Source organism: Urocitellus parryii, chromosome 5 (genome assembly GCF_045843805.1).
Source record: "Urocitellus parryii isolate mUroPar1 chromosome 5, mUroPar1.hap1, whole genome shotgun sequence".
NCBI classification, from domain to species: domain Eukaryota; kingdom Metazoa; phylum Chordata; class Mammalia; order Rodentia; family Sciuridae; genus Urocitellus; species Urocitellus parryii.
The window spans coordinates 159,205,273-159,226,958 of record NC_135535.1 but is presented as its reverse complement, the minus strand read 5'-3'; the positions used below and the strand labels follow the sequence as shown (position 1 = coordinate 159,226,958).

The window sequence follows — 21,686 nt, the reverse complement described above, 5'->3', positions numbered from 1 at the left end:
GTACAGTCGGCCACAGAGACGACGATCCTGCGCATCAGCTCCGCCTCCAGCGGGTCGGGGTTCTCCCGGTCCAGCATGACGTGGGTGGTGCGGATCTTGCCCGTGGTGCTGTTGAGGCTGTAGAACTTGTTGGGAGGCTGGATGCTGTACACCAGGGTGCCGTTCTCCCCCAGGTCTGGGTCCACGGCCACCACCTGCCCGGAGGGAACAGGCCCTTCACTGAGCCCAGTGCAGAGGGCGTCTCTGTGCCCACCTATGATAGCACCTAGCACCTAGCACTCACCTGTGTATAGCACTTAGCTCCTAGCACCCACCTGTGTATAGCAGCTAGCTCCTAGCATCTACCTGTGTATAGCACCTAGCACTCACCTGTGTATAGCACTTACTCCTGGCACCCACCTGTGTATAGCAGCTAGCTCCTAGCATCTACCTGTGTATAGCACCTAGCACCTAGCACCCACCTGTGTATAGCACCTAGCACCTAGCACTCACCTGTGCCAGCAGGTGCCTGTGTCTCAGAAGCACTAGGCTCTCTCCATGCACTGTCAACCGCCTTATGAGGTGGGCATGTATGATTATGTCCATTTCACAGAGAAGGCTCAGTGAGGTGCCTAACCTCTGGAAGCCAGGAGACAGCTGAACTGGGGTGTGCCCAGTCCTAGGTCCCTCAAGCCCAGCAGGCAACACTGCCAGCTCGTCTGTGTGTCCTTCCTTTCCAGGCACGCAGGGACAAGTTCATGGGCTCTGTGGTCCTGCAGTTCCCTGGCCCTTGGTGATCTGTGCGTGGGGGCTGGGGGGCATCTGAACCTGGGCTGAGCTTGGGAAGGATTTGAAATGAAACCGTGCCTTGTCCCCAAACCTCTCTTCCCTCCGTAGGAGCTTCTGACTGTGGAGTGATGGGGAAAGAAGTGGGCCTCGGAGACATCGCGGATGACAGGATGGACAGGGAGCCGTGGCTGGGCCCCAGTTTGCAGGGGAAAACAGCCCAGAGAGGCCCAGGCCAGATTCAAGGTCACACAGCACCAACCTTGGGGCCAGACCAGCTCACACTCTGGGGACAGCAGTGGCTGCCACCCTCAGCTCCTCCACCTGCTGTGCGGCAAACGCCATCATGGCACCAGAGGAGGACGGGATCAAAGCCAGGGGAGGGTGACTGCTGTCCCCAAGGCCACATCAGGACAGTGTCATTCTTAACTCCAGGACACTCGGCAATGACAGCCGGGCCCCGCCAGCTCCTCCATCATGTTCTATGTGAGGCCTTTATGCTTTGGCAGCAGAATCTGTCCCTCCTCTGGCTTAATCCCCAGCCAGAGGTGTCTCTGGGGCCACTCGAGCGGAACAGACAGATGAGCTGTCCTGGCCGAGGCGCCCAGCTGCCCCGGGGGGAGGCTGACGCTGGGGCCCGGCCTGGGGTCCCTGCTGGGAGGGGGGCAGGCAGCCCAGCCCGTGGCACCAGGGGTGGGGGAGGGCATCCACCTTCCAGGCCGGAGGTGCCATCATTGGGCCATGGGCACGTGTCCCCAGCCTCCATCCTGGGGACCCCAGCACCCCCACTTTGCAAAAGGAAACAAGGCTCCAGGGCACCCTGAGCACCATTGGAGCCAGGCCAGGCCTGTCCCTGAAGGAGGAGGTGGCCTTGCCCTCCCACGTCTCTGGGGTCGGAGGAGAGGAAGGGTGGTGACCCTCGGGCAGGGACAGGCTCCGGGGGACAGGACCCGTCCTGGGCCCACGCGGGAGACCCACTGCACGCCAGTGGGGGGCTCTTGTCTTCTCCCCCAAGTGCCAGAGGTGCTGGGTGGACCGCCCTAGCTGGGGGGTGGCGGGAATTCGGGACCCGGGTGTCCCTGGGTTGTGGCGTGGACTGGGGTCTCCCCGCCGGGCGATCTCGGGAATCTCACCATTCCCCTCATTTATTTCCGTTTCACGCTCCTCGTTTTTCTCGGGGCCTGACGGGGAGTCGTGCTCCCCCTCTCCCTCTCCTTTAGAGGCTTTGAAAGGCTCTAAATCAGCGCCCATCAGCCAGGTCCTTGGAGGAGGCTGCAGGAGCCTGGGGGGAGCTGGGCCCAAAGCTCACTGCAGAGGGACGGCCGCTCCCGAGGGCGCGCCCAGCAGGTGGACAGAGTGACCAGTGCCCGTCACACCTGGCGCACAGATGCAGGCGGGAGGCCCCCCAAAGCACCTGAGCAAAGACTCCAGCTCAGGAGCAATCGCCAGAGCCTCGGGCTCCAGGGCCGTGGCCAGCGCTGTGCTGGAGGGGACCCTTGGGACAGTCCTGGGCCATGTGCCCTAGTGTCCAGGTGAGGGAGAGCCAGCCCAGCTGGGGAGGGAGGAAAGAGAGACATGCCCCAGACCAGACCTTCCAGGACACAGGTCTCCAACACCTACAGTGTGTCTGGCGCTGTGGAGGACACAGGTTCAAGAGTACACCACAGAGACGGGACTGCAGCAGGGAGGGAGGTGGCCGAGGCCGTGGCTGCCACATGTTGGCCACTCACCACCCACCATTGCTGCGAGTATTCGGACATACCGACTCTGACCAGGTTGGGACTCTTACTACCTCCATTTTCTAGGTGAGAGGATTGGAACACAGAGAGGTTAAGCAACTTGCCCCAGGTCACACAGCTGGAAGTGGTGGAGCTGGAATGAGAACCCAGACTCTTTGGTGTCAGCAGCTGCCCAAGCTAGCCACCTCTTAATAACAGGCAACCAAAGGCGCAAGCGTGGACTGTGGCCTGGAGAAAACCACAGGAGAGGGGCAGAGGCATGGAGGGCCTCTCTACCAGGAGACCTTCCCAGCTGAGGGCTGTGGGGGACAGGAAGCAGAGCATTCTGGGGGAGGGAGGAGCTTATGCAAAGGCTCTGGGGTGGGGAAGAGGTGAGTGGGGCGGGGAACTGACAGGCCAGTGGGCGGGGTGTGCACACCTGTGTGTGATGGCGGGGTGTGCGGTGGGACTTGATCAGGATGTGGGCCAGCCCCCCTCAAATGTCACACTTTTCTTGTCACCTGACCTCTGGGCTGGCTGTTCTGTCTGCAGCCACCATCCCCCATGACCAGCCACACCCCTCCTCACTGGGCTGGGGTCTTGGAAGGCTCTGGGGGCCCCCTGAAGGCATTTAAATCTACCCACAGACGCACACCTGCACACACTGAGATCTTACGGCCATAACATTTAAAGTATTTTAATGACTATTCTTGAAGTTATTTTGCCGTGACCAACTTGATCTGGGTACAAACCCCTGGATTTCTCATCTCCTGGCCATCCAACCTAACTGGGAATTCCAGGGAGTTCTGGAACATTTTCAAGAATTCTAGAATTGGTCCTCAGAATGTAATAAAACTTCCACAAACATTAGATTTCCATATTACATTTGGAGGATGTTTAACAGAACAGGGTTTAATTTTGATTCTGCTGCTGTGCACATCTGAGTCATTACTTTTATTTTTCTGGCTCAAATGTAACCAGGGGACACTGAAAAATTCCAGTGCTCAGTCCTTGTCCATCTTGTGCCTGAGGAGGGACAGCAGGCCCCTGCTGTGGTCAGGGGTCTGCTAGGGGTCCCCCGGGGCAGGTCCTGGTGGTTTTGGGGGAAGGACTCTGACTCTCACACAGGTTGGGAGGGGAGGGTGACAGGGTGACAGGAGGGTGACAGGTGCCAAGCAGGCCCCCAGCCCAGTATCCATATCTGCTCATGGCTCAGCAGAACATGAGAAAGGCCAGTGGAGAGGGCCACTGTGGACCAGAGCTCAAAAGTGCCCCAAGTCAAGGGCAGACCCCACCTGGAAAATCCCCTCTGTGCCTGACAGGGGGACTTTGATCATGTGCCCCAGGCTGGTGTCCTGTGCAGCCAGTTCCTGGTAGAGTCACCTCTGTCACCCGAAGCGTAAAGCAAAGGTAACAGAAGCAGACAGGGGCTCTGGGTGGGCACCCAGCCCCAGCTCTTGGTCCCAGGCTGGGGCAGGAGGTCGTCTCCAGTCTGCCCACCAGGTGGCAGCAGAGAACGCCAGACCTCGAGTCCCACCCAGCTAATGGCCCTGAGGGTGGTTTTCAAGGGGCCTGGCCTGCACACCAACACAGGGGACCTGGAATAACACAGACACCTGGTCCCTCTTCCTTGACCCCCTGCCGCACTGGGGCCTCCGGGAGGGGACACCACCCAGCGGCTGGGAGTCACGCAGATCTTGAGCAGTGGAGAGGACAGGTGGGCCAGCCAACCCCTCCTTTGTCCTGCCTCCCACGTTGACATCCTCTCCCACCTAGATCCCCAGGGCGCTTGTCACTATGGGGTGTGGCTGATGTGGGTGGGGGCTGCCCCCAGGCCGCTGGGGGTGAGTGGGCAGGCCTCTGGGCAGTCAGATCCCAAAGCCCTGACCCGTTTCCCACCCACGTCAATGCCCAGCTCCTCGGGACGGGGCCACTTGCTGGGTAGAGCCTCAGGGCCGGGCCCGTGTTTTCCAATCCCTCGACTCAGGAAGACAGAGAGGGTTCAGGTCCTGATGCCACCTCTCCTAGCCAGGGACCTGGGCAAGCCCGGGAAGCTCAGGGTCTGTCCTCTGTAGTAAAATGGCGGCAAGAATCCCCTGCCGCGGGAGGTGGCTGAGGGTGGGAGCATCCATGGGGAGCCCTGGGCACGGTGCTGGACATGTCCCAGGTAGGCAGTGAATGGGGACACCCGAGCTGTCACAGTTCATGCCCATCACAAGGCTGGCTGGGTGGCAGTGGGGTGGACATCTGGGGACCAGTCCCACCAAATTAAGCCAAACGGAGCACCAGTGTGGGGGAGGAGAGGCCCACGGAGGTGACAGAGCAGGGCAGGTCCCTGGGGCCTCCACCCTGCCGTGCTGGAGGCTGGTCTCCATCCTGCAGGCCCAGTGCTTTGGCCACATCTCCCCCCCACCCTGAGTGGCACCTGGATGTACGTGCACACAGTCACCAGCTGGGAACCTGGGGGTGCTGCACCAGAGCACCCCTGGAGTGGACTCTGACCCTGGGGGCCAGCCTTGGGGCCAGCACGGGTGGGAGCTGGCCAGGCTGATTGATGGCTGTGGGCACCAGGTGCTGAAGAACAGACGCTGGGCACAGCTGAGGGTCGGGGCTCTCCTGGTGGGTGGCAAGAGTCTGGGGATCGCAGGACAAGAGTGGCCACAGCTCGGCCCCTGCCCCCCTGACACTGTTCCACTAACACCGGAAGCTGGGGGAGGGCTTTCCCTTGATCTCTGACTACCTTTCATTATGCAAAGAAGCTTCTAGAAGTCTGCTCTGAGAGTTGGCTCAGAGGGAAGCCCCTAGGAAGGGCGGCCTGGTGGACCCTATTCCGACCCACCTACCGTGGTCACGTCCGAGTCGGGAGGGGTCATCTCCACCAGGTTGATGTAGTAGGGGGCGTCCTTCCAGGTGGGGTGGTTGTCGTTGATGTCCAGGAGGGTGACGTTCACCTGTGGAGCCACAGGGGGCGCTGTGGGACACGCTTCGCTGAGATGGCCAAGGGCAGGACAGATGGGGACAGTGGGGGGACGGGCCCAGGGCCTCACATGCTTGGCAAGTGCTCAACCACTGAGCCCCAGCCCCAGTCTGCTGATGGCATCTTGGAGTTAATTATACCAGTTTCATCAACTTTGGGAGCCTTGGTCAGGGTCCTTTGAGGACAGGATGGAGCCAGGTCCCTTCAGGAGGAGAGGACGGAGGCACAGAATGGACGGGATGGCCCTGAAGTGTTCGCTGTGACCGAGGACTTCTCCCTGCCATCCCGATCATGGCTGGAGGTGACTGACAGGGCAGGGACTGACAGAATCCCTTGAGCTTCCCATTCCCAGCTACAAGTCAAGCAATTTTCCTGCTCACCTGCCGCCAGGTGAATTATTTATAGGGCTCTGACTCCTATTAGCAGGGCCTCCCTGGACGGAGCCGGCCACAGTGGGTTTCCTGCCGAGTCCCAGCCTCCGCCCCTCTGAGTGGCAAGGATGGGCGAGGACGATGGACAGCGGTCAGGAGAGCGTTCCCCAGGGACAGCCCAGGACGGCAGAAGGGGCACACGAGGGGAGGGCTGGAGCGACTGCCCCTGTCCTCTCTCCTCCTCTCCCACAGGGGGGCTTTCTGCTCCCCACCTCCCTGTTCTTTCTGTAGCCAAGAGCTCAGGACCCCAAAGTCCCTCCCTAAGTGACAAGGTGCCTTTGCTGGTCCTACTGGCTCGTGGCAGAAAACCCAGGCATCATGAGGGCTGGGTGGGCACGGGGACAGCCCCCAGGGACCGTCCAGGGCCTGCTGCCTGTGCCGAGCGGCCCCTCCCTGCACACCTCTGCTTGTCGGTGCCGAGGCAGGAGGGGCTTTGGGGCTCAGGCCTTCTGCCCCCTCCCCTGCTGGCCCTGGGGGCCCTGTGTGCCTCCCACCCCAGCGCTCCCACATCCCGGGTGGCACGCCCCTCTTCCCCACGGTTGCTGCGATGGCCCAAGGCTGATGAGGAGGTGGCATCTGCCCCCTCCCTACACTCCATGCCCCACGCTGCTCAGAGCCCTGGGACACCTGAGAATGAGCTGGGAGTCGTGACCTGGTCAGCACGGGCAGCGCATGGACGGGGTGGGCACTCACGGTGGCGATGCCCGTTTTCTGGTTGTGGCCCACGCCGCCATCCACTGCTCGGACGATGAGGATGTACTCAGACTTGGTCTCTCGGTCGAGCAGAGACGTGGTGGTGATCTCACCTGCCAGAGAGAGGAGAGGGTGAGCCAGGGGGTCCGCGTGGGCCAGGGAGAGAGCGAGGGAAGGAGCAGGGCCAGGGTGCAGGAGAGATGCCTGCTGGGTGGCAGTGCGTGTCTGTCTGTGTGCTCGGGGACCGTGGGATGGTGATCACACCCCCGGGGTGTGAAGTCAAGGCCAATTCTGGAGGCTAAGGGGCGGGAGAACGGGAAGGAGGCCATTCAGCCTCAAACCCCGTCAGAGAGAATCTGGCCTAGGCTTGACTTTATCTTACTGTTGTATCACCTGGAACTGGTCACTTAGAGCTGCTGCCCCAGTTTCCTCATCTGGCCCAAAGGGAACAATAATGGGACCTGCATTGTAGGGCTGCTGTGGGATTAACACAGCTACTGTCACAGGGCGCTGTGTATTCACAGGAAACGACGACAGGATGGAAAGCCCCCCAGGGTCCCTCGAGTGCCTGCTGGTGACCCAGTCCCCGTCAGCTGAATCCACAGTGCCCTGAGACGAATGGTCACAAAGCCATTTCCTAATCACCCTGGGAAGAGCATAGTCCTATCACCTTGCCTGTTTTAGTGTGTAAACACGTGACGACGTTAAATAAAAGCTTAGAACAGACCACGGTTCCTGTCAGCTGTTTTTGGCGTTGCTTTGTTATTTTGGCAAAACCGAAGGACGGGTGTCACCTGTGGTGTGGTGTGCTGATTCCTATTAGCAGGGCCTCCTTGGACGGAGCCTGGCCTATGAGCTCCGCATGGCACCATGCCCCAGCATTGGCTGATTTCAATGGTGTGAGGCTCCCCCAGGCCCAGTTCAAGCTACAGCTCGATGGCACTGAGCGCCGAGTTCACAGACCAGCAGGTGTGCGCTGGTAGGGGCCGACCTCGTCCCGGCCTCCCGGCCAGGCTGCTGACCAGCTCCCAGGGCAGCGGGAAGGGAGTCTCCTCGACGAAGACAGCGAGACCCCGATTGGATTCTGATTTTACCCTTCCCAAGTGCCTGGCCTTGGGTGGGCCTCAGTTTTCTCATCTGTAAAATGGAGAACAGCGTGCCTTCTCGAGGCCACACTCCCGACACTCAGAAAACGATGGCTTCCTTCCAGTGGACTGTCAGAGTTCCCCAAGGGCAGGGACTATGTGCTATCCATCTTTTTTTTTTTTCTCCCCCTTTTCCTGAGCTGTGTGACCTGAGGCAAGTGGCTTCACTTCTCTGTGTTTGGTTTCTTTGATCATAAAACAAGGGAGCTGGGTCAGATGGTCCCGAGGGCCACCTGGCCTATTCTCTGACCAGCGAGGGCCGAGCAGGAAGCGAGGCGTGGGGAGAAGTTGGGGAAGGTACTCAGGCCAGGCAAAGACTGGCAAAAGCCTGCCCACTGAGCCAAACTCCCCAGTGGGGTGGTGTCAGTTAATTGTCAGGGCGAGGAAGAAATCAATCTCTAAAAAGTTTTAAACATGAACTTGACGGCATGATCGATGGCCTCTCCTGTCTGGGAAATTAGATCCAATTAAGGCCACCTTTGTGCAGCAGCCCTGGCTAATTTGACCAAGGAGCTCAGAGGAAAAGGCTTCCACCTTTGGAGCTGGAGGAGCCATGTTCAGGCAGCAGAAAATGTCCCTGTCATCCCTACAGGGCCCAGCGTGGAGCGGGAGTCCCTGACACAGAGGCTAGGGCGGGGCCACACTCCATCTGGGTGGCACCGAGGGCTCCAACGTGGCTTCCCATGGCGCAGCGTTTAACACTGGGGCTCTGGAGCCCCAGGTTCAGCTCTGTGAGTCCTCAGTGACGTTCTGAGCCTCTCCTGGGCCTCGGTTTCTTCATCTGGAAAATGGGGCTAATGCTGGAGGGTGGGAAGACGCAGGTTAGAGAGCTGAGGACAGCGCTTGGTTGAGGTTAGTTAGTGACATGGCTTCTGTGTCCGCCCTCCGTGTCTCCATTGCTGCACATTCGACTAAGCAGAGATTAGGGGAAAATAATTGCATCTGGAGTGAGGTGTCGTTTTTTCTTTTCGTGGTTGCCTGCGTAATACAACAGAATAACTTTCCTACAGCATTCACATGGTGTTGGTGGTGTAAGTTAGAGGTGATTGAAATCTACCAGAGCACGCAGAGGTCCCGGACCATCTCACACCAGGGTCGGGAGCGCCTTGGTCTCCAAGGGGTCCTGGAAGCATCCCCTGCTGATCATGAGGAATGACCGCATTGCTCTGAGCTTTCAGGAAACAGGGGAGGGAGGGGGTGGCTAGCTGGGGTGGACACTCCGGAGAGCAGGGAGGGAGGCCTCTGCATTTTCAGAGGTGGAAGGAGAGGCTCTTGATGGCCCTGGGGTCCCTCTGCCGTCTGTGGACATCGGCTCCAGCCATCTGCTTCCAGAGCTCCCAGGGAAAGTAGAAGGGGGAGAGGCTGAGGCCAACTCTGACGGGCAGCCATGGACAACTGGTGAGCCACTGATCGCCCATGGCAGGGACGCCCAGGGTCCCCTAAGTTCCTGTTCGCTCCCCAGGTAGACATCTTCTGGAAAGGGGCCCCAGGCCTGCAAGCCATTCCCAGGCTCCCTCACGCCTGGGCGGCGCCATCGCCTGGTCTGGCCAATGGGCAGGAGTGAGGCACGTCACTTCCAGGCCTGGCCTATGAGCTCCGCGTGGCACCATGCCCTGGGTGCTCTTCCTTCTGCAGTGACCTTAGAGCCACAACCTGGAAGGGACCTGGCCCCAGAACTGGCCCGTGGAGGCTGTCTGCACACCGTGTTGGACGCCTGGGTGTCTCCATTGTCTTGAGCTGCCCAGGGCTGGTATCTGGAGTTCCCCGGCTCAGACAGAAGTGGGTACCTGGAAGTGGGTGCCTCGCAGGCCCTGCGAGGGTCCCGTCTTCCTCCCCTCCACCCCAGGACCTAGAGCAGCACTTGGCTCAGAGCAGGTGGTTCCTGGTGACCAGAGACCCCAGATTCCCTCAGGTCTGGGACCAGCCCGGGGTCTCTAATTCTTTCCTTCTGTCTCTTTTTACCTCCTTCCAGCTTCAAGGAGGAGAGAAAGTGGGAGGAAGGCTCAAAGAGAACCGGAGAAGGAGGACAGAGATGCGCGGGCTGAGCAGGGAGCTGGGGTGGGGCCCTAGGTGAACAGATAAAAGAACATGCTGATAGTAGTGTTCCAGAACTTTCTCCGGACCCACTCTAAGCTTGTTTCCTGTGATAACTAACCTAATCCACCAGCAGTCCTCTGGCATCCAGTTGTGTGTGAGGAGCAGGTCAAGGACCAGCTCAGTGGCTGAGGGAGGGGGACACTTGGACATGAGTAGACATGTCCCTGAAGAGGTGTGTGGACCACCTGTGTGTAAAACGACAGGTATTTGAAACATAATAGGACTCCTCGCCCTTAAAGACGACCTTGAGTGGAAAAATTCACGCTGAGGTGGTTTCGGGGTCAGGTCAGGAATCACACTCCCGTGAAAATTTCAGGGAAAAAACCAGGTGTTCAGAGTGGGCTGGCTCTGGCCCTGTGAGTCCAAGGGTGCAGGGCCCAGGGCCCGGGGGCTCACCCGAGCGGGCGTTGATCCGGAACTGAGAGGAGCCCTCCAAGGAGTAGATGATGGACTCTTGGCCATACTCGCGGGAGCGATCCAGGTCAGTGGCATTCAGGAACAGCACGGTGGCTCCTTCCAGGAGACAAAGGGGGTAGGCATTGCTCACCTGGGCCCCCAGTCCCAGTCCCTGGGGACTAGGATTGGCAGAGGCCTCACTGAGGTAGGGAGCCTGCCCCCTAGGGGATTCCAGGGGTGACCAGGCCCAACTACTTGCCCTCCTGGCCCAGACCCTGTGCTGTGTGGGATGAGGCTCCGTCAGAGGGGGCAGCTGGGGACCCTGGGGGAGGTGGCCTGTCCTCTCTCCCAACCCCAGAGGCTCAGTGCTACCTCCTCACCCTGCCAGCTGCCTCCTCGTTAAACACTCAGACTGACCACGTTTTACTTTTGAGTCAAAAAGAAATGAAGCTCCATATTAAATTATTCTACCTTTATTGCATCCAATTTTGGTCCTGTTTTATCTTGTTGGCGGGGGAATTTATAAGGGCTTTTATTTTCTCGTTAATGTCCAGTTAAGGCTTCACCTTCCTCCCCAGCTGCACGCACTCCTGGGTGGGGGATCAGCCCTTCTGCAGCAGCCCTGGCCCAAACCCAGGCTCGGCTTAACCCCAGCTGGAGACCATGGGCCCGGCAAGTGCCTGGGCTTGTCTGAGCCTCAGCCTCCTGCTCTGCAGACGGAACCTCCCTGTGGGATCGCGGGGAGGACCCCTGGGCAGGAAGCACGCCGGGCACCGTGGCCCGCAGTTTGCTCTCACTGCACTCTGCTGGTGGTCTGTGCTGAGCATTGGAAGGTCAGGGGTCAGGCAGGTGATGGGGTCCCCTTCCAGGTGGCCAGGGGCCTCGGATCTGACTGGTCCATCCTGCTCTGAGCAGGGGTACAGGTACACAAGTTCTACTGTGCCCTGTCATCCACATGCCCTCTCTTAGGAAGAGAACTAGGTACCACAGTGAAGACCCCATGGGAGATCCCCACGCGCTCCAGGAGGATGGCACCTCCTGGGGATGTGTGGCGGTCACAGGGAGGGGAGGGCTGGGCATGGCCTGGCACCTGACTAACTAATCGTCAGACACCAGAGAGGTGCCCAGAGATTCCCTTTAAAATGCCCATGGAGCCGGGTACAGTGGTCCACACTTATAGTCCCAGCGACTCGGGAGGCTGGGGCAGGAGGATCTTGAGTCAAAGGCAGCTTCAGCAATTTAGCAAGACCCTGTCTCTAATGAAATAAAAAAAAAAAAAAATTGGGGGATGTGGCTTGGTGGTTAAGTGCCCCTGGGTTCAATCCTGGTACACGGCACCCCCCAAAAAAGGCCTGTGGTACCCCTGGAAGGCCACCCCTAACTCCAGTGGGCCCTGCACCTCACGGCGCCTGACTCCAGCTTATCCAGGTGTCCCTGATCCAGCTGTCTCCGAGCTGGCAGTTTCTGACTCATGCAGTGGTGTGGCAGTTCCTGACACAGCACATCCCCACAGCAGAGCACACTCTGGCCTCAGGGTGAGGTGGCCAGGTTGTCTCAGGGCAGAGCAGATGCCCCGGAGCCAGGTGTGGACCTGGGTGGCCCAGGGCGGAGCCTCCTGCCCTCACCCTCACCTAGGAACACAACTCAAGGCCATTCTTCAAGGGAGTCCTGGTTCCTAGACGCCTCCCAGCCTCAGTCTCAGAACTCTGCCTCTACACGGCTTAATCGTCATCTGTCACCACCCTCTTCCTGCAGGAGACTGTTGCTGCCAGAGAGCAGGGACCCAGCGCCCAGGGGAGGGTCTGCACATAGTGGTTGCTCTCTAAGTAGCTGCTGGTAGCAGATAACCAGACGTCCTCAAAGGCTTCCTGACTTGTCCCAGGACACCTGGCCTGGGAAACAGAGGTGGCCACGACCTCCCTACATTCGTGAGCAAGGCCGGGAGCGGGCCTCCAGGTGCCCCTCACTCCTGCGGGCCCTACCTGCCATGACGTTCTCCACCACAGAGACGAAGTAGGCGGGCCTGCTGAAGGTCGGCGGGTTGTCGTTCTCATCCTGGAAGGAGAGCGGGCGGGTAGCTGGGGCCAGGGAGCCAATCAGGCTGGGCGGCAGTTCAAGGTGGGCCAAAGGGAGCAGGCTGGGCCTGGTGGCTCCGAGGAGCTCTGGCCTCTACAGGTCACCAGGGCCTGGGGGGGGGGGGTGTCCCTCTGGCAAGCCCGGGTTCCAGGGGGCAAAGACGGGGCATGAAGGCAGCAGTGACTCGCCCACGTCCCTGGCTCTCACTCCAGCACCACCCTGGGCTCATCAGCCCCCATGCTGGGATCCCCATGGGCCTTCCCTCCCAGCTCAGCAAGACAAAGATGGAAGGTTCTAGAAACCCTGCGAGAAGGCGGAAAGAAAGGAGTGCCACAGCCCCAAGGGTACTGGAGTGTGCAGGGGCTGGCCACAGCTCCTTCCCAGACCCTGAGATCCTGCCCCGGGCGGGCTGCAGGCAGGGCCAGCCGGACCCTCCTCACGCACATGGACAAGGGCTCCCACCCCGGCCAGGGGCCTGGCCCCCTCCTGGAGCTCTCCCTCCTCTGGTCAGGCCTTCAGCAGGCGAGGGCGGGGCTGGACTGAGGAGCTGAACTGGGCATGGGTGGGGGAGGCGCCGTCTTGGGGGACCAGAGCCACATGTAGCCCCTGCCTCTGACCGGCTGCTCCTCAGCACCGTCCTCTTCACCCCAGGGGCTTCCGGCCCCCTGCCCTGCAGCCTTCCCCCTTGACCTAAGAGCACAGGTCAGAGCCCAAGAGGGGGCGAGGGACAGCCCCGGGCAGTCTCTAAGCCACGGCCTTCAGGAGGTCCTGCTCCCAGGGTCTCCTGGATCAGGGGGCTGAGGGCTCCCCCAGGGGAGGGGGCTGGGCTAAGCCCTTGTGCTGAGTCCTTTCTGGCCAAGCGACCAGGAAAGAGGACACGCTGCCTGGCCAGCCACCCCTGGTCGTGGGTGCCCAGAAAGGGACGCTCCAGTTCTGTCCCTTGGCTCACACTGACCGGTCCCTCAGCCCTGGTACTGGGCTATCCCAGGACTGTCCTGATGTCCCACGCCCCAGCGGCACCCTGGACCTCTCCCTGGCCCCTGGTGCGGGCACAAGTGCCCCTGCACACACCCTGGAGCTTCTGCCTGGCTGCACCAGACGGCGGGAATGTCAGCCACGGAGCACGAGGCGGAAACTTATTAGCGGTGATATTTCCCCGGATCCTGGCGCTGCGTTTGCTATTAGTTCTAATTCAGCGGCTCCCTCCACAAAAGCTTATTGTCCCCTAATGGGAAATCTACAAACCGAGTTTGACTTCTTTATTAAAAACCAACAAGCAGTGGATGAAAGGAATCACCTGGCCCCTCTCACCTGCTCCTGGCCCTGTCCCTCTGGTCCTGGGCTCCGCCTCTCCCCACCCGGCCTGGCCTGTGTGGGGAGCTGCCGTCAGCCCCCCAACTCGCCAGGGGTCTCCCTTAGAAAAGCTCATGCAGTGAGGGAGGAGGCAGCGCAGCCAAGTGACAGCTACTTAAAAACCACCCACGTGCAAAATCAGCCAGAAGGCAGTGACCTTTTCAAGTGTGGTCCTTAGCTACGAGTGACGATGCTGCTCAAGAGCCCTGCTCCCGGGACCAGACGATCCACTTACAGCTGAGGTGACACCTGTCTTTGTCCCCAGCCCCTCCTGGTCGCCGCGGGCTGGGGTAGACTTGGAAAGGAGGTGTATGCTCCTGCTGACCCATGTGACAGTACTGAGGGAAGGGGACACTGGGCCCCCTCTGCTGCACTGTGCTGCCCCACCCAAGCCCCTGCGTTTTGAAGCGGAGTCTCGCGCCCACTCGGTCCCCAGAGATTCTGCTCCCTCGAATCAGGGGCGGCTGCGTCCACTCTAGTATTGGCAGTGGATAAAAGGTCAGCTCGGTCCCTGGCCTTCCTCTTCCTGCTGGCTCTGGTCCCCTAGAGAGACTGAGGGGAAAAGAGAAGAGGCCCTGCCCTGTCCCAGCTTGGGACGGTCCTGGGGTGCAGGGCAGCCCCTGGGGTTCAAAATCTCCTGAGGACAGGTCTCCGGAGGCCTAGCTGCTCCAAATGTGGTCCCCTGAGCAGAAGTGTCAATCAACCACCCTGGCTGCAAACCCAGAACCTCAGCCTCAGCTCAGTCCGGCCGGATGAGCATGTGCACTCCAAGAAGGTCCCCAGGTCTCAGTCACATCGGGGGGCCGGACCACCCAGGCTCCAGGCCAATGAGTGTGGTGGGAAGAAGATAGGCCTGGAGGCAGCAGGAGGGGGTTCCACCCAGCTCTGCCACTAACCAGGGGCCAGGAGGCACTGTGACCCACCCGCCCTGGGTCTCAGTGTCCCCATCTGTAAATGGGGCTGAGAGAGGCTGAGCGATGGAGGCACAGGCGCTGGTGGAGCTCAGCTAGTGCCACTGGGTGGTGACGCCTGCGCAGCCCTGGGCTGGAGTACAGACCTCGACGGTCTCCCTCAACCGCCCTGCCCTGCCCTCTCCCAAAGCCTACAGAGGTCCCTCTGCCCCGTGAGCACAGGACAGGCTGGAGCCCGCTGCTGCGGCAGTGTTTGTGGCTGTCTCAGCGGCTGCGATTACGGCCAGGTGCCAGGTGCCAGGTGCCTGATCCCCTGGAGTCCTCAAGGCACCTCTTGGGGAAGGTGCCAGGCTCGTCCCCATTTTGCAGATGGGGAAGCTGTGGTTCAGAGAGGTAAGCAGCCCTCTCCAGGCCACACAGCTGGAAGAGCACCACTCGAACCCAGGTGCCTCCCAAGCCCTATGCTGGGGCCGAGCGCCCCTCCCACCCGATGTCTCCTGTGTCAACCTTCGCCTCCACCCAGGCCTCTTGCCTCACAGACAGGACCACAGCCTTCCTGAGGGGTGGCGGGGTGGGTCAGGGCCACAAGTGTGGCCAGGTGAGGGGAGGCGTGGAGGCTGCGGCCAGGCTGTGGTGTGGTGGACACCAGGCCGTGGTCAGCACTGCCAGGGGACCAACCGTTCTGGGTCCATGTTAAGGCGGGAGGTGGTGGGCTCAAGACAGGCAGTTCTGGGCTCCTGTGGACCCCTCTCTCCCCTTCACTCCTTGAAGCCAGATGGTCACACACAAGGACTCGAGACCAGGCCTGTTCTGCACTCGCTCTGCTGCCCTGGCTCTCCCCCTCGCTGCTCCCTCCAGCCTCCCTCACCCCTGCCCAGGACCCCGTCTCCTCCTGGGCTGGGCCTGCCTTTCCCCTGAACTCCTGTCAAACCGCAGCTCATGACAACCTGATCCAATCTCGGGGGCCACAGGCTCTCACTGCCCTGGACGCAGGCGGGGGTGGGCTGGGGGGGGTCTTGAGCGTGCCCCGGTGTGCGGGGTCTCAGCGGGGACAGGCCCCACTGCCGGCCAAGCTCTGCATTCCCCGGGTCGCTGCGGGGCGGCCTGGGACAAATGAGCCGCGGTGAAGACGGATTCAGTGGCTGATAATGTGAGACAGGGACGGCACCAGGGTGCGTTGACATTCATGTCAGACAAGCTGTGCTGTGCTTTCAGGTCCCTTCAGATCCTCAGAGGAGTGGAGAGGGGAAGAGAGGGACGCAGAAGAGAGATGACCACCCGGCGGTCACTCCTTGAACTTCACAGATTGTGGCTCCACCTCATTTCCTCTTGCCTGGCCCCAGCTCCACCCACCCCCAGAGGCTGTCCCGAGGGCCCCCAAAGGAGTCAGAGCAGGGCAATCTGGCTCCTCCTGAACCCAGGGCCCCGGGGCTCCCTGGCAGGCAGCTTAGTTGCAGGCAGCGGTTTTCTGGGGACAGAATCTGGGACAGCCGAGCTGTGGGAATAGGCCAGGACGTGGTCCACACCTCTGGGCTCGGGCAGGGTCCCCAGCCCTGCCACCCTGTACCCTGGAGGAGCAAGGCCGGAGCCGAGTACTCACAAACACCTCGATGGTGACGGGGACTGTGCTGTTGAGAGGGGGGCTGCCGGCGTCCTTGGCCATGACCGTCAGGTGTATCAGCCCATTGGGTATCTGCTCGTAATCCAGGGGGCGGCTCACGCTGATCACTGAAACCGCAGGAGCAGCCCCCTGTAGGCAGGCTTTGGATGCCCACCCAGCCAGGGCTCCCCTGAGGCAGAGAAGGGACAACCGGTGTGACCCTGGCCAGCTCTGCTGGGTTTCCTCTCTGGCCTCCTGGTCATCACTTCTATCTACTGACTTCCTGACGTGCAGCAGGCAGCGTGCTGAACTCGCTGGGTGATAAGTGTGATGAAAAGCCCCACTTTACAGATGAAGAAACCAGACAGAGAGGTTCAGTGACTTGCCCAGGGTCACACAGCCAACAACAACACAGAGCCAGGATATGATCCCAGGTTTGGCCAAATCCAGAGTCCAGCAGGCTCCACTGTCTACCTGTCTGTCTCCCTCGTTCCCTTGGCACTTTTCTTTTTGCATTTTCCCCATTGGTCACACTCTCTAGCCTCGTCCCAGTGGCCAGTCCTCCCCCCCACACACACCCCATAAGCACAGAATTCACCATTCATTGCCCAATACTGGGTGCCAGGAAGGGCTTGGCAGTGGGGTGCAGATGGCAGTGTTGTCCTTGGTCTCCCCTGGCCTGTCTCACGTGCGGGGGGGGGACCACGAGGAGAGACTTGCAGGGGGCCAAGAGAGAGGCCTCGGTTCTCAAGTGTCCCCCACGGCAGAGCCTGAACCTGGGGTCACTCCCTCCTGCTGAGTCACCGATTCTCAACTTGGCAGGGGCGGGCGCGCGTCTTGGCTTGGAAGTGGGCCAGGTCACCTGCAGAGCCCTGACCACAGTGTCCAATGGCACTTTCTGTTGGGACATGGGACACAGAGCGCTGGCTCTCTGGTCAGGTCTGAGGGTGCCTCTGGCGGGAGGGTGGGTGCAGGCCTGCTACTTTCCTGTGTGTCAACAGGGACTTCAGATGTCAGGGAGAGCCGTGGGCTGGGCATTTCCTGTGACCGCACATCCCTGTCACCACTGAGAGGCATGAGCGGGGACCCGGGGCGTCCAAGGCACGGGTCATTCTGCCAGGGAAGGCCTGCCCCAGCCCCAGCACTCGGGAGCCTTCCTGCAGAGGAGGCCAGAGGGAGCAGGGGGGCAGAGGCAGGGAGGGGGCTTTCCCTGCAGGAGGAACACAGAGGCGGCCAGCACGAGGGCAGAGGGTCCAGGGGTTCAGAGAGGCTGAATTTGGTCGGGGTGGGGGCATCTGCTGAGCTACCAGGCTGGAGAGGCAACCAAGAGCCAGACCACACAGGGCCCCGAGTGCCAAGCTGGTGACCTCAGGCAAGTGGCACCCGCTTCTGGGCCTCGGCTGCCTCATCTACAAAGCAAGGTGGCCTTGCTCGCTCCTGGGATCTGGGGTCTTGAAGTTGCTGCTGCTGTTCCTGCTACCAGGGCTCTAGGGACAAGGACGCACTGTGGTCCAGGCAGGGAGGGGCCAGGTAAAGAAGGGCCACAGACACCACGGGAAGGCTGTGAGGTAGCCCAGGACGGCCCGAGGGACATCTGTCACAAGGCTCCTCCTATGGGTCTCCCAGGCAGACTTGGTACAAAGTCTGTCCCATGGATTCCGGGAACGTTGGCCTTTCAAACTGCACTCTCCAGCCCAGGAACCAGAGAGGGCTCTGGCTGATGTGGGGCGGACCCTCTGGAAGGGTGACCGCTGGCCACATGCAGCTCCCCAGTGGGCAGGCGTCAGGGAGCCCGAGGCGCCCTTCCCGGGGAGAGGAGAGCCCAGCGCGCCCCCCAGGCCGGGCGCCTACCTCCGTAGCCCTCGTACACGCTGATGTCAAAGTAGCTGCGGAAGGCGGAGGCGCTGACGATGCTGTAGGTGACCTGGTTGTTGGGGGGCGAGTCTTCATCTGTGGCCTGGAAGGAAGCGGGTGCACGGGGCCTCGTGAGCCCCGGGGCTGGACAGAGGGGACGGCTGGCCCCTCCCAGGCTCCCTCTTCCTGTGGGTCATGTCCTGGCCCAGGACCCCAGGGGCCTGTGGCCCTCAGCTGGACCCAGAGCCCAGAGGCCGCCTGGGAAACCAAGGGCAGCTGCGGCCTGGGAGGAGGGCGGGAGGCCAGGGTTCCCGGGGTGCCTGCCAGGACCAGGGGCCACCCCTGCCTCACCCCATGCCTTCTCTGAGCTCCAGGCCCTGAGGGCTGCTGGGGGGGTGCTGGGCGTGGTTTGTCCTCTGGGCTTTGGGAGCTGGTGGCCTGGTTCCCCCTGCAGCAGCACCAAGAGGAGGTGAAACTTGAAGGGAGGGGCCCAGCGGGAGGCGTTGGGTCACTGGGGCCATCAGGATGCATTATTGTAACTATGGAGGACCCTGGTGAGGGCCCCGGGAGCGGGGAGCGAGTTTCTATAAAAAAGCGAGTCTGGCTCTGAGTCTCTCATCTCCTGTCTGAACATAGGATTGCTCGCCTTGCAATGCTCCCACCACGGTGCTCTCTGTCATGTTGGGATGCATCCAGGGGGGCTTCATCAGAGGCTGACACAATGAGGCTGCCTGATCCCGGACTTCCAGCCCTTAAAACTGTGAGCTCAACAAACCTCTTTTCTTTATAAAGTGTTCAGCTTTGGGCATTTTGTTATGGTAACATAAATGGACTAAGAGCAGGGCCCTGGTGCTGTGTGTCCCATCACTACCCTCATGCCCACTGTCATTTCTTACTTAATTGATGCCTGCCCTGCTTAGACCACCAGCTTCCCGTAAGCAGGACCCTGTGTTTCTCAATTGCTGCTGTGTACCCGGAGTGTGGCACAGTGTAGACACGAGATGGATATCTAACAGACGTATGCTCTGAGGAAGTAAGAGGGAGGAAGGCCCTGCGGATCCCGCCCCCTTTGACCATCTTCTGGAGTGTCGCAATTTATCAGCTTCTTTCCTGATTGTCCTCGACCCCAGAGAGCCTCCCACACTCTGAGCAGGAGGGGGGGTCTGACAGGGAGCTCCGGCATGCTGGGGGACTCCTGCTCTGCATGCCCCCAGGCCTGCCCTCCCTTGCCTTCACCCTTGGAGGCTTTGGGACAGGCTCCAGTGGAGGACCAGGGTCCTGTCACTTTGGGCAGGCAGTGTGGGGAAGCAGCATGGACATTCAGAAGCCCCTGGTTGAGGTCACTGAAGCATGGCCGGGCCCCCCTGGGGACACTTGCAGCGCATCCCTCCTCTGGTCTGGCCCTGCTTCTCCGTGAGTGGCCATGTCTCCTGGGCTCTCCCTTCCTGCTTCCCCTTTGGTGAACTGGGCCGCACCCCGTGGTGCCTGTGGCTCTGCCCGCTGCAGCGGACACTGGAAGGCTCCGAAGGAGGTCCTTCCACAGGACCCGCTGCCCACTCCCCTGGCCATGTCTTTGCCAGGGAGACGGGGCATCCTTTGGCTAAATGGTGGCCAGAAATTCAAGCTGTGACAGACACTATGAGCGTGGCCCCCCTTGGTCACCAGGGACAGGAGGTGATGCTCAGAGAAGCCCCGACACAGTCTGAGAATCGGACCCCGGACCTTGGTGCCCGGAGGTCGGCGTGGCTCGCCGTGGCTCTCGGTGGCTTCTGCAGGGAGGTGACCGAGGAGCGCCCAGGGCACTTACCCGGAGCCGCACCAGCTGTGTGACCGAGGGCTCGTTCTCCCTCAGGGCCCCGACGTAGGCGTCCTTCTGGAAGGTGGGCACGTTGTCGTTGACGTCCAGCACGTTGATCCTGACCCGGCCTGTGGTCTCCTCGCCGCCCCCGTCCCGGGCGATGACGGTCAAGGTGAAGCGCTGGATGAGCTCATAGTCCAGCCGGGCGATCAGCATGACGAGTCCCGTGTCCTTGTCCAGGGAGAACCTGGCGGGGGAGGAGGGAGCGCCAAGGCGCCTGGATGGGAGCAGCCTGGCGGGCAGCCACCCGCGTTTGCCACGTCCCGCCCGCGCTGATGGACAGGGTGACAGGAAGGCGTCTGGGCCGCCTCGAGGGGAGGGAAGGGGCCCTGAGCAGGGTCCCGGGAAGGGCAACGTGGTCAGCGGTGAGGTTGGAGGGAGTCCGGGGACTTCATCGGGGACATGCGGGCAGGAACCTCGGCCGCAGGAGTCACCAGATGCTGGAGAGCCACAGAGGCAGAGTCCGTCACCCCAGGGAGTTTTGCACCAAAATGCTCAAAAATGACAGAAGTGTCCCACACGGGAAGGGGGGTTGTCACTTCTTAGGAGCTGCCCCTGTAGCCTCCTTGAGGCACTGGGGGAGGGGCTGGCATTTGTCCCCTGGGGGAAGCAAGGCCCAGGGCACAATCCCTCCCACTGTCTCCTCTAAGGGTCCCCTGGAGGCTCAGGTGAGCTGTCCTGATCCTCAGCTGCGGGTCACCAGGCCCGAAAGGTCCCAGCTCAGGGACAGAGGAAGCACCTCCACACCAGGCCTCCCCACAGTGTGGCCCAGGACGCTGCCCAGGGTCCCCCCTCTGTCTGATTACTCAGTGGGGCGTCCACCTGAGCTGACCACCTTTGTTCCCTCCTTCTTCTCTCAAGTGCAGCAGATCCCTCGTTTTTAGACGCAGACCTGCCCCCTGAATTCACTGTGGCCTTTGACGAGGTCAACAAGGAGGGGCTTCCCCTGGCTCAGAGCAGCTGCAGGTGAGGGGAAGAGGTGGCCAGGGACCAGGCCAATACATGTCCCCATGATGAGCAAGGCTGGCCTGGGTCAGGCAGTCAGGCTAGGAACCCCCCCAAGGGCTGCTGATGGACGCTGTGTGTCCTAGTGGTGAAGATCGTGTGCAGAGGCCTGGCCTGGTGCCTGCCTGCTGTGTGACTTTGGGAAGGTGAGAACCTCTCTGAGCTGCATTTGTGAAGCGGAAGTGCTAATAGTGGCCAAGCACCAAGTGCCTCCAGCATTTAGCTGTGAGGTGACACAGGTGATGCACAGACACAGTGCCTGCAGTTGGAGCTCCTAGGGTCACGGCTGCCAGTGGTGGCCACGGGGTGAGATCATTTGTGCTTCAAAGCCCTCACACACAGTCTCCTCCATTCCCAAAACTGACCTTTTTTTTTTTTTTTTTTTTTGAGTCAGGGTCTTACTACATAGCAGAGGCTGGCCTCAAATTTGCAATCCTCCTGCCTCAGCCTCCAAAGTCACTGGGATTACAGATGTGTGCCACCACACCCTGCTAAAGGCTATCATTTCAGAAACTATGTCCCAGATAGTTTAGGAAACTTGACTAACTGTACTGTGCTGTGCACTCAGGGACGAAGCAGCAACAATGTCCCTGGGTTGTGACTCCCAGTCCAGTGCTCCAGCTGCAGGGCCCAGAATAACCCTTGGACACTGGGTAGTCTGCTGGACCCCGTGAGTGGTGGGGGCCAGAGGAAGTGGGGGCGGGTCTCACCTGTCAGGGTCATCACTGAAGAAGTAGCTGACCTCCCCGAAGGTGCCCACGTCATTGTCGGTTGCCTGCAGGGGGACAGGAAGTGGTGACTTTCAGG

The 21,686-nt window shown here is 60.7% G+C and overlaps 1 protein-coding gene across 1 annotated transcript in view; it reads right to left on the bottom strand.

The window, feature by feature from the left end:
* Cdh23 (cadherin related 23) overlaps nucleotides 1–21,686 on the bottom strand; it is a 338,545-nt gene that overhangs the window by 97,854 nt on the left and 219,005 nt on the right. The window contains exons 14-22 of the mRNA XM_026405783.2: nucleotides 21,590–21,654; nucleotides 19,824–20,061; nucleotides 18,014–18,119; nucleotides 16,163–16,290; nucleotides 12,205–12,277; nucleotides 10,223–10,339; nucleotides 6,585–6,697; nucleotides 5,327–5,434; nucleotides 5–194 (exon numbers count right to left, since the gene is read on the bottom strand). Coding sequence (XP_026261568.2) covers nucleotides 5–194; nucleotides 5,327–5,434; nucleotides 6,585–6,697; nucleotides 10,223–10,339; nucleotides 12,205–12,277; nucleotides 16,163–16,290; nucleotides 18,014–18,119; nucleotides 19,824–20,061; nucleotides 21,590–21,654 — 1,138 coding nt within the window. The remainder of the gene's footprint in view (nucleotides 1–4; nucleotides 195–5,326; nucleotides 5,435–6,584; nucleotides 6,698–10,222; nucleotides 10,340–12,204; nucleotides 12,278–16,162; nucleotides 16,291–18,013; nucleotides 18,120–19,823; nucleotides 20,062–21,589; nucleotides 21,655–21,686) is intronic.